This window comes from Montipora capricornis, chromosome 3, assembly GCF_036669925.1.
Source record: "Montipora capricornis isolate CH-2021 chromosome 3, ASM3666992v2, whole genome shotgun sequence".
In the NCBI taxonomy this organism is placed as follows: domain Eukaryota; kingdom Metazoa; phylum Cnidaria; class Anthozoa; order Scleractinia; family Acroporidae; genus Montipora; species Montipora capricornis.
In genome coordinates, this window is record NC_090885.1 from 45,730,689 (window position 1) to 45,743,188 (window position 12,500).

At 39.9% G+C, this 12,500-nt stretch overlaps 1 protein-coding gene across 1 annotated transcript in view; it reads right to left on the reverse strand.

Moving 5' to 3' along the window:
• Window positions 1–12,500, reverse strand: part of LOC138043272 (allantoicase-like) — a 74,412-nt gene that overhangs the window by 36,697 nt on the left and 25,215 nt on the right. Inside the window, exon 3 of the mRNA XM_068889465.1 lies at window positions 12,338–12,500. This exon is cut by the window's right edge and continues 51 nt beyond it. Within this exon, the coding sequence (XP_068745566.1) occupies window positions 12,338–12,500 (163 nt within the window). The remainder of the gene's footprint in view (window positions 1–12,337) is intronic.

The following is a 12,500-nucleotide window of genomic DNA, read 5'->3' on the forward strand; positions in this document are numbered from 1 at the left end:
AATTTATGTTTTCTCTTTTTGGTTCACTTGGTGAGGATTTGCTTGCTTTCTTTCAAAACTCGTGCAATTCAATTTAATTCACTGCCTTAAAGTGGTGACTTCCACAGTAAATTTCACTTGAAATACCGATATTGGACTCATCACTTTGTGATTTGTGCAAAATTTACCCCGGAATAGGCCTTATCATGGTTTTGGAAGCCATCTTGATGGTTAGGCAAACGTGTCCAAATAATAGTCTTTCTATGGGAAACTGCGTTAAAATAACTTGAGAAAACCTTGAATGTAGAAAAATTTGCTAAGGAAAGGATTTTATTGACAAGATTTGAGGATCCTACCTCCCCTAGAATTTTCCCAAAGAAACACTGTTATTTCGAACACATCACCCTACCCGCCAAGATGACTTCCAAAACTCTGACAAGGCCTAATCACCATAAGTTAGACAATGGCTTACTATAGAAGAGCAATAAGCAATAACTAGACAATTCGATCCAAAACCCCTTATTTTCACTAACCCTACAGCCAGTAAGAATATATAACCTGGGAGCTCCACTGTTAGGCTTGGCTAAATCTATTAGCAAATATGTTGTTGGTTCAATAAAATGCTTGGCTGAATTGTTTTTGTGAGATTTTTCTTCCCTTGTGGACTCACTGTGTTGTGTAAATATTAACTAACTTGCATATGTGGGTTCATAATAATGACAGGAGTTCTTGCTGTTTAGTCAATCTGGTATAAAATAAAGTTAATCTGGGGAGCCAACAACATTTTTTTAAGCTTATCTACTGCTCATTTAGGTGAATTTTTACATTCTTGACCAAATTTAATTTATGCAACAATTATTTACAAACCAGAAGCTATTTTAAAAGTAAATAGTGAACATTTTGTTTCCAGACTGATAATTTGTTAGGGTGTTTGGGACATTTGAGGAGTACAAACATGTACCAAAGGCAGCCCAGTTTATGCTTACAGAGCATCTAGTTGGCATAAAAAAAGTTCACTCAGTTGTAAAGTCATCGAATGGATATTCCCTTCACACAGTGGTGTATTGTGACAACAAGAGATCAGCCCTTTTATTTAAAAATGTTCATGCTTAAGACATAGTTATGGAACCTCTGTCTCAATCAAATCTAAATACATGGCCATCATCTACACATCACTTATTTTCATACAAGGCCAATGCTGGCAAAGTTGTCTAATGATGATTGGAAGTTTGCTTTCATCATCAAGAATGCCATAATGGATGTGTGTGCCAAAAAAGTGCCATCCTGATGCCTTAAAAGAAACCTTGTCTCATGCTTCCGACATGTTTCAACAGCTAGTCCTGAAAAAAGTGCTAAGGCCGTGACCCATAAAAACCTACAACCTATTAGCAACCTTCAGTTTGTCTCCAAAATTACCGAGAGGGCTGTCTTCGATCAAGTGTATAGTCACCTGACTGACAATGAACTGTTTCCTGTGCTACAGTCTGCCTATAGGAAAGGGCACAGCACAGAAACAGCGCTACTGAGAGTTGTAAATGATATTTTGTCCAACATGAATAAGCAACATGTGTCAATTACATGTATTGTGTTGCTTGATCTGAGTGCAGCATTTGACACCGTTGACCATGCCATACTGTTGCGCAGACTCCAGACCTCATTTAGCATCACAGTCGCTGCTCCTGCATGGTTCTCATTGTATCTATCTGGACGTAGCCAGCGTGTGTTGGCAAATGGAGAGAGATCGGCTTGTTATCTCCTGCCTTTTGGTGGTACTCAGGGTTTGTGTCTCAGGCCCCTGCTCTTCAGTGCCTATACCAGCAAGGTGTCATCAAGCTGCACCTCCCCAACGCACATGCCTGAGGTCATGTTAATCGGAACCCATCAACAACGTAGCAAAGTCAACTTAGATACTCTAACTGTTGGTGATACTAGTGTTGCTACTGTAAACAAGGCGCGAAATCTCGGCATTTGGTTTGACTCGCAGCTGAATTTTAATGTCCACATTACGAAAACATGCAGAAGTCTGTAATCCCGTGGGAATTTCGTAGTGAAAGCAAGCCGCCTATCTTGATGTGTTAAGAGGGACCTAAGGAACATGCCAAATGTTGTTGGCACTTTGGTAACTTGCACTGACGGCTTTTATGGGGGGTTAAAAGTGTGATCATCAGTTGACAGTGAATCCTCGACAAAAGTTCTCATACTTTAAATTGGGGTCTATCTGACATTTAACAGTAATAGACCGGATCACATGACCACACTAACTTGAAAACAAGGCTGGATCACATGCCTTGTAGCTACTGTTTATGCCAACAAATTGTCCCAATATTACAGTAATAAATATGATCCTGTGTCCATTATAACGTGTAAAGGAGCCTTTTTTCATGAAATGCCTAGTGGCATATTTTTCACCATTTACTTTCAATCAGCGAAATGCAATTTTATCACAACCCCCTGATAAGGATAATCCCTCCTCCTCCTCATCATGATCATCACCAACATTATCAACATCAGATGACTCATTCATTATCACAGCAACATCATCTAACCTGACACCAACATGCCCATGTTTGTTGTGTCCCTCAGGCAATTCCCAGAAATAATAATAGCTTTATTAATTAATCCATCATTCAATCAAAAAAATACGGTGAATTTACAATAACAAAATTAAAACATGAAAAATACAAATGTATAGGAGGCACAATTTCAATACTTAAGTAGGGTTTCGCATGATGAAAACTCACAAGAACATCATATATACAATTGGACATCAAGTGCCTATCAGTCCTAGAAAGTGGTGTCTTAAGGCTTAACGCAATTCATCACTCGAGTACAGTGGCTATTGATCGTTGGCATTATGATCAGTGAGTAATTGGGATGGTCCATCTCTGCGCTCTTAAAGGTTAGGAAGGCTAGCCTTCATACTGCCAATAATTGAAAGGCTGCGATTCTGCACACGCTGGAGATCTTCAACAAAGTATTCTGGGATACCACCCAACATCGGAAAACATTTTCAGTTGTGACTAGGAAGACGAAGCATTATAGAAAGGTACATCTCAACTCTATTATTCTTGCTCGTGCACTTGCAAAACTGCTGCGCTTGCTGGATTCCATGTATAACAGGACACTTTGCAGGTGTGGTAAATAAAATATTTTACTTGATCACTTCTCTCTTTGTCTATAACCCACACTTCACGGGAATGAATGAGACTAACAAATTGGTCAATGAACAATGAACAATGAAAGACAACTGGTGGAATAAGAAAGCAGAAGACATTGAACGTTTGGAGAGTGTAACAACTCACAGGGACTGTACTCCACACTCAAACTGTGTACTGAGCCAAGACAAACACTGTTCCCCCAGCTAAGAATGCAGATGGAACTCAGCTATTTACAGACATGAGAGAAATATCAGACAGCTGGAAAGAGCATTTTCAGCAACTGCTGAATCAAGAAGTCAACATAGACATTGATGCAACTGACCACCTAACTGCTCGAGAGACAATAATGCATTTGAAAGATCCAATCACCATGGAAGAACTAAAGAAAGGTGCTAAAGCTGCTAACATTGGTAAACCACCTGGCCTGGATGGCATACCAGCTGAAGTCATAAAGCACGGCGGTGATGGTCTACTACAATAACTGCTTTCCATAAAGTTCACTAGCTGAAACCGCTTGTGTAGATCCATAGCTGGACCCCCCTGTTTTTAATATTCTCAACCCTTTTTGTCCAAGATTGTAGATAGGCTGCTGACCGAGAGTGTGAGGTTAGGAACGCCGGACTGATCGCAAAAAAGCAATTAAAAGAGACTTGTTGTGTTTACGGATAATTCTGCTATTATCTTTATACCTTACCGGGTTTAACATGGTTTCAGGAGTGAGATCTTTCTACTAGTGTAAAGGGACAATGATCAAATCAGCAGGACAAAGCAGACTAAGCAGTCGAGTCGTGCACGAACTAAAAAGGTGGGCTCAAACAAGATGGCAGAAAGCGTTCCACATGTCAAACCACCAGAACCTCTGGAAATTTTGACAGGAAATCCTGCACATTCATGGGGAAAATGGAAACAAAATTTACCTTAAGGCAACTGCAGCTTCCAAGAAACCCGAAGGTGGGGTCGCTTAAACCACATTAACGACTCTTGTTTGGAGAGTTACTCAAACTTCGTCTACTTACCCAAGCGCGATGATCCTGCGGGAGGAGAAGCGAAATTGCCAGCCGAAAATCCTGACAACTACGCAACTGTGTTAGCAAAGTTTGAGGCATACTTTCCGAAACGGGATCCACAACTGATGTTACAAGAGAAATTCTGGCTTCATCTTCGACGAGAGCTGGCACAAACCTACGATTCATGGGTTGTCACAGTAAGAGAAAGGGCCGCCGAACGTAAGTTTCCCGTCGATTTTTATGAGCAAGCTAAGAGAGACAAACTCACCTTTTCTCGTAAGGAGAATGACCCTTTCACTTCAAAATACTGTGAGTATCCTATCTTTGAAAGAAGCTACGAATTGTGAGTTGCAAGAGTCAAAGACGGCAGAGATTGGGAGCGTCACACAGCGAGATAGCAAGCCATACCCTCAGACCATGAACAACCCACAGCGAGGTCCCAAGTCAGACTCTAGGAGGTGATCATTCCAGCCAAGCAGCAGGAATTGAGGATACTGCAATCGCCAGCACCCCCCTGGACGGAGTAATTGCCCAGCCGCAGAGACCCGATGCAACAAGTGCAACAAACTGGGACATTTTCCTATAATTTGCAGAAGCGCGCCTGTTTACAGGGTCAACCAAGTTCTTGACAATGAGGGCAACTCCTTTCCCACATTTGTTGGGTGGGTTCCAACCACACCCACGTCAAACAAAGTTTGTCAAACGTCCCCTGCAGAACCAATTGCTCCCCCAACATCTGACTCAGGGTGGCACATTAAGCGAAAGATAAATGACCAAGAGTTGACCTGGTGTGTTGACACAGGAGCACAAGTATCTGTGATGCCAGAATCTGCGTACAAGGAGTCATATCGAACACTGTCAAAACCAGACAGAGAACTTGTGGGAGCAAGTGATGTCCCCCTGACGACCGTTGGATTTGCAATCATGAATCTTGTCTCAGAAGATAAAGGGGCATCCATGCTACTTCTGGGAATACCTGCTATTCGTGGCTTTGGTCTTATCCATCAAATCCCAGGCACATACAGTATCAAAGCAGTCCATCATACGCCCCTGCCTGCAGGTAACCTTCCTGTGCTTATTTGCGTAAAGGACGACATTGTAAAGAAACACCCAATGCTTTTTCAGGGCCTTGGAAAACTGGAAGGTGAGCATACAATTCATCTCAAGGAAGGGACCACACCCTTTTGTCTGACTACCCCCGGAAAAGGAGACAACTGTCTCAGCAGATGCAAGCAGTTTTGGACTAGGTGCGGTTCTTATGCAAAAACCACCACCTGGCGATTTGAGACCAGTGGCGTATGCTAGCAGATCTATGATAGAGACTGAGTGCCGTTACGCCCAGATAGACAAGGAGGCGTTAGCAGTCACATGGGCACTTGAACACTGGGCTGATTTTCTGATCGGAATGAAATTCAAGGTACAGACAGATCACAAGCCCTTAATCCCCTTGTTTTCCACCAAGCTGATCAACAAGCTTCCAGTGCGTATTCAACACTTCAGAACGAGACTCGTGCGGTTTGACTTTACCATCAAATGTATTCCTGGTAAGCTCTTGTATACAGCTGATGCACTTTCCAGATCTCAGAGAAAGGATAAAGCCCACGAGACAAAACCATGGAATGACCTACATGATGAAGTAGAATGCTAGATAAATGCAGTCCTAGTGACCCTACCTGCGTCGGATCAGCGCCAAAAGTGTGAGGTTATGCCTTACCGGGTTTAACAGAAATTAGTCTCCCTGCTGTACCAGCCTAAGACACTTATTTCCAACGTTAAAGACCAATGCAATCCTCCATCTAATTAAGGAGCAATGTTCCACTAATAGATGTAAATGTCGCCAAGCAGAACTTAAATGTGACGATCTCTGCAGCTGCAATGATGCTGAAGACGATGGAAGCTATGATAATGATGCTGATGACGATGACTATGAGTCATTTGATGTTGATAATGTTGATGATGATCATGACGCTGATGATGATGAAGAGGAGGAGGGCGAAGATGAGAGAGATGAATAGGATATCTTTTATCCTTGTCAAGGGGTCGTGAAAAAATTGCATTTGGCATTCCATGAAAAAAGGCTCCTTTGCATGTTATATTGGACATGGGATCAGATTTGTTACTGTTATGTTACAAGGTTGTCTAAGTTACACTCCAATAGATAGTATAAGTAATGTTGGGACAATCTGTCAATACAAACAATAGCTACAAGACACTATGTGATTTAGCCCCGTTTTCATGTTCGCGTTACCCCGTTACCGTTACGTGTCAGAGACACTCCAATTAAAGGTATGACAATATTTGTCAAAGATTCAGCACCATTGAGGGTCAAGCCTCGTTTCCATGTTGGACTCTGAGGGTCACCCTTTTAACCCCCAGTAAAAGTTAATGCACTAATATAACGGGAACTTAACATTGTAAATGGTTTGAACTGACGTTACACAAATCACTTGACTCTGAAGATGACTTCCACTCAGGTTGTCCAAACGTCAGTCACTGTCATCTCAAACAGTCCTTCTCAGGACTACACTCACCCGGACAATCGTACTTTACCGTACTTAATGACAAAGGGAATTACCTTGATTAATATTGTAGACTTAAGCTCTACTGCACTTGTCTACTGTAAAATGTCCCAGTGTAAGTACATATCCAGCAATTATGAATTTGTTAAAAAATACGAGCAACAGCGAATTTTTAATCTTGCTATTGCTCGTTTTTTTTAACAAATTTCCACTGCTGAAATGCATAATTCTTTTGCTTTGTTTTATAGAGTGGGGATCGACAAATGTCAAAAAATGGCTTTCAAGTATAGGATACATGTACAAGGAAGAAGCTCCATTGTTTTCAGATAAGCTCTAGCTTGTAAATTGGAGCGTATAAGCATTCCCAGGCTCTCTTTTAATTTTTTGTTAAGAGCATTTTCAATTAGACATTGACCATATATCTGGTAACAAATATTTGTGCAACTGTGAACTCAAAACTGTACATTTAGTCACACAGAATCATGTACAGTGTATTTAATATACAGTGTATCTCCATTTCAGTGTTTGATCTTACATTAAAGCTGACGATATCTACGGAAAAGTGCAGGGTGACCTTGATTGGGAAACTTTGAAAGATCGAGCTCAGTGTCAAATCAGTGGGGAGGCAACTGGGCTCCTCAAAAGGATAAAAAGTTTATTTTTTAAGAATTTATTTCTTTCTTTTTTAAATTTCACAATAACGTTGTACTACTGATTTTAACTATGGTTTTTGTTTTTGAAGATGCTCATTGTAATGACACTGTACTGATCTTCACACTGTCAATTCACACTTTTTATCAGTAACTTCTCTAAGAAACTGGTTAGGTTAATATTCTTGTAATTTTTTACTTCAGCAAAAGAGGAATTGCAAGCAAGCAGAACTACAACACCAAACCAATCCACACAGAAAACAAAAAGTACCTTAAAGTACAAAAAAAAATGGTAACCAGAAATGAGAAAGCAATACAACATAAAGTAAGCATTCCTGCCATGTTCTTGTGTTCACATTTGTCATATATGGTGTAGGGTTGTCTCTAACGTTTTAAGTGGGTGGGAAAATTAGAAAAGCAGGTGGAGAAAACCAGTTGAAGTATTTTGGAGTGTCAAATCTTTTTGTCACTTGCAAGTGAGTTATCATGAAAAACCAAATACAGTGTTACACCCTTAGTGACAACCCTCTATGGTGCATTAATTAAAGTGATGTCTCAAAATAAATGTTCATTCACTTGGTAACATTTTCACTCAAGATTGTCTTAAACATTGTCTTCAAAGACAAATTGCGTAAACAGCAAGGCTTCCACAGCGCTTTTAACTTTCAAGCTTAGTAGCCCGCATAGATAAGTGAATTTACTGATTGGTTCTATACTCAATTTATCGATTGTCTCCGTAAACTAGCCCCAAAACCTTGGCCAATCCAAGAATGACCCTTCAAATCTTTCAATCTCGATCTTCCGTGGTTTTGCTTGTGTTTCTTTTGGCAACATTTCTCCCTGATTCTCTTATATGAGGTCGGTTTGGAGTTCTATCTTTCTTTCATGTATAATTCCATTTCAAACTTAATTTGATCTTCGCGCACACTGACTTCCTCTCGGTGTTTTCTGTCTTCGAACCATTTACGAAGTGTCCCAACTTCTTCTTCCGCTTTCATTAACTGAAGGTCAACCTCAGAATTCCACGTACCTACGATGTATGTGAGTAAGATCTTCGTTTGCTCCGATGTTTAAGGCTTCTAGCGAGCACTTTAGGTTGTCCACTTCTGTTATTGTACATCGTAATGCTCCCAAATGTCTCTAGATAGCTTCTACTAATCCTAAACTGAGTACTTGTTCCATTTTCTTGGCATGGATTTCTAGTTGCGTCAATTTCATTTGCAGTTTTCCTTCTGTGCCCTCAAGCCCCATTGTAGAATTGCCACTCGGCATCATTTTAAAAGGAATTCAGGACAACTTGTACTCACAATCTCGTTGATAGAGCGTCCCGTCAGAGGTGCCATGTGTTGGAAACTTCCTTGGAAGACCTTGGAACACATCTTTGTATTGTGGGAAGAATCACTTCTTCCGTCAAAGGAACACCTGGTCTGGGGATTTCTGCGGCTATACTTCACATTTGTGGAGCTTCTCAAGTCATTATCTTTAACAAACCAAGCTTCTCACAGGTTTCTGCTGACATTAAAGGCTTGTTTGTGGTGTCCACAATTGGAGCTCTGTTATGGTACCACATGAAACACCGATTATTTCCAAACAAGATGTGGTGATTTAAAAACACCCTATATTTTGGATGTAATTCATCGCATCTAAAAAACAAACTTGGTGACCCCCACCCATTCTTGATTGCTGAAAAGTAATCAGAAGGCCAAGATGAAACTTTTACCAAAGTAAATAGGCCCCTGAGAAGACATGTGGTTACTAGTAAAATACTAAGAAGTTCAGAATGACCCATAACTTATCTCCTGGCCAATTTAAGGGTATGCATTCCGAGAACATATATGGCAAATTTTGTTGTTTTGATCCACGATAATGGAGATAGACAGGTGCGATGTTGTTTTACTCTTAAACAAGCATGGTGACCTTCCCGTATTTACCGGTGTATAAGTCGACCGTTTATGGCCTCAAAAGAAGCTCCAAAAATCGCCCTCGACTTACACACGGGTCAAAGATTTTGAGCCAAGTTCCAGCTAAGTAATTTATTCAAAATTAACATAATAATGTTGTCTTGGGCAGAACGAATGCAGTGGATAAAACCCGACAAAAGACTTCAAAATGAATGACAGAAGACTTCAAAATGAATGTAAGCAATTCCAGTTGAAATGAAAAAGGATTTGTCCAACTCTAAATGTTGAAGATACTCACAAGCACAAATATGAAGTAGACACTGGAAACTTCCATTTTCCAAAGGCGGAAAGCTCTGAAAGGCATTTCTGTTTCTTCAAACAAACGTGATCGTTCAACGACTAAGCAACCTGATGGCGCAATATCTTGTGTTTGCGTGCAAGCATCGTCATTCGTGTTGCGTGAAAATGCTGGTTGGTAATGATTGTTTTTTATTCTTTTTACAAACCTGGCTGATTTAAATGCTTTTGCAAACTTTGGTTCATGAGTTTTGTTTTGTTTGTCATGTGAGAAATCATAAATCAAGGACAAATTAAACCTTGCACATTTTCGCATCGTTCGCAAGTTATTTTCAAAGATTGACTCTGGCTTCTGTGATGTTGTGCTTATCCTCTAAAGCCCTTTATTGTTGAACAAAGAAACAGGTAAGTTTGAGGTTTACAAGTTCGATTTTCTGAGAACTTTTTCGAAACTCAAGGACAAAATGCCCGCATATAAAACAACTGCTGAACCACAAAACTATTAAGCGCTTGAGGCCCTGATTGTTTTGTGTATCCACATTTCCAGAAATTGAAGAATACAAGATTAGTGTCCCAGTAACATTTAACAAAGAAATTACGAAATTGCTTTTTTTGCCATCAAAAATGGGGGGTCGACTTATACACGGGATCGACTTATACACGGGTAAATACGGTATATTTTTCATTGCATAATTTTGGTGTACAAATTATCCCTTTTAAATATATTTTTATTTTAATTACATGTATCCGAGGAAAAACCTTACCCAGGGATGTAAATTATGATCTTGAAAACAACAACTCAAGAAATGTTTTGAGTCGACGTTGTAGTTGAGTGATTTTTCCTTAAATTATTCAAGACAGTGTTCCATATGCTCTAGACTTTCTACTTACAGTGTCAGGTGTTTTTTCAAGTGTTTCTTCAAAAACCCGCTCGTTTACCTACACCAAATGTACCCTGAGCCGATGAAATAATGCGCATGATTAGTATCAGTACAGGCATCAGTGGGGTAAGATTGGCCCATTATATCTCTTGAGCAAGCACAGTGACTTACTTTTACATTATAATTCTCAAAACAGGGATAAGTCGGGAACATTCAGGAAAAGTTTCAAGAAAATAGTTGGACAACTTTTTTTGGGGGGAATCACCTTAATTATTACTCTGTTGACAGCTACATTATGTCACAACATGTCATGCAACATGTAACACAGACCACTTGAAGTTCTTTGAAGGGCAATGCTTTAAGTTATACAAGTTTTTTTTTTTTCTGAGTGGTCTAAAGTTAAATAAGACCAGAGGCACGGTGTTGTTTGGAGGACCTTAAGTCATGTCGTTACAGAGATGTACTCAATATTCTTCCCCACAAAGATAATAAAGCTGTTCATTCAATTCCCAGTTGATCTTTCATTATGTAAAGGTCGAAAAAGAACCTGCAGTAGCTAATTGATTATGCTTAGAAAAATTGAGAGAATTTATGCAGTTTATGTGGGCCATCATAATATAGTTTATTTTCTTGTGTGAGGTGATGAAATGAAGTGTAGTGAAATACCTATCTAAAGGCTTTGCTGTCTGTTTACATTTACCTCATCTTTAGATAATAATATGGAGAACATTTGTCAACTTGTTAGAAATAAGCATTAAAAACACAGCCTCCACTGGAGTTAACGGACCACTCATGCACGAATTTGAATAATTATTCAACTCATGTTAACTGCCCGCCTCAACTAGTTAGCTTTTGCTATTTGCTGTTGGAAGTGATTGATATGCACATGCTGAATGAATGAATAAAGGATGATTGTCATTTCAGATTCACTTAACCTTTTCGCTCCCAATGAAGAGTAAAACTGTTTGGCATTGGGTAGAGTAAAAGGGTAAAAGATCTAAAAGATTCTACTTCACATTGTTGGTCAAAAAAGACCAACAGGCTGTGATTAACATACAGTGTTTGGTTGTCCAAGCTACTGATAAATATAAATTTAAGGTAAAGTCACTGCTTACGAGCCAGAAGGCCCATCAGGCCGGCGCTTATCTGCGGTTTCCGTAGCATGAAGCGACTAGGAGTATTTATACTCCCCCCTGGATGGGATGCTAGTCCATCGCAGGGTTAGCCCCAGCATTTTTGCCGGTACCCATTTATACACCTAGGTGGAGAGAGGCACTGTGAAAGTAAAGTGTCTTGCCCAAGAACACAACACAATGTCCCCGACCAGGACCTGAACCCAGACCGCTCCATCCGGAGTCGAGCACTCTAACCATGAGGCCACCGCGCCTGATAAATATACTATCAATTATTTATTGAAGTACATGTAGCCGAGATACTAAGTCAGCACCTACTGTAGGTTAAATGTCAATAGTTCAAAGGAGAGAACTTGTGTCTACAGCTTCAAAGTAACTTTAGCAACACATATATACTCCCAACAGATATCAATTTTGAGATTAGTCTTGTGACTGGTTGAAATCACTAAGATTAATCACATCTTTACATGGAAAGTAATCATGTGAGTTATCTGTTATGATATGACTCCTGGGTTCAAACCATTTACAATTTTATCTGTTACATGCTTATCAAGTAGGCAATTACGCCTACTACTTGACAACAATGCTCACGAGCAGAGATCTGGACAATTACATGAGCACTACATGTACATGAAAAAATTAGTTTTTAAGTGTTAAAAAAACCTTTTGTGATACCCATTATAAAGATCTAGAGAACTCTAGAGAAGTTTTAATGGATTTTCACACAAATCTTTTCTTCCCACCCATCAAAAGGGCATTAACAACTTTCACTCCAAACCTTGGCCCTGCAACTACTGAGATGTGTTCTTTACCTTCCTCTAGAAAAGCACCCTGGACAGATGCCTTTGGCGGGAAATTTCCTGTGAAGTAGGCAGTGTCAATATCAAGCCCTTTGATAACACCAGGTATGCCAAGCTTGATTATACACCAGTCATGTCCAGGAATTCTCTTTCGTCGCGTTTCCCAACCATCCAT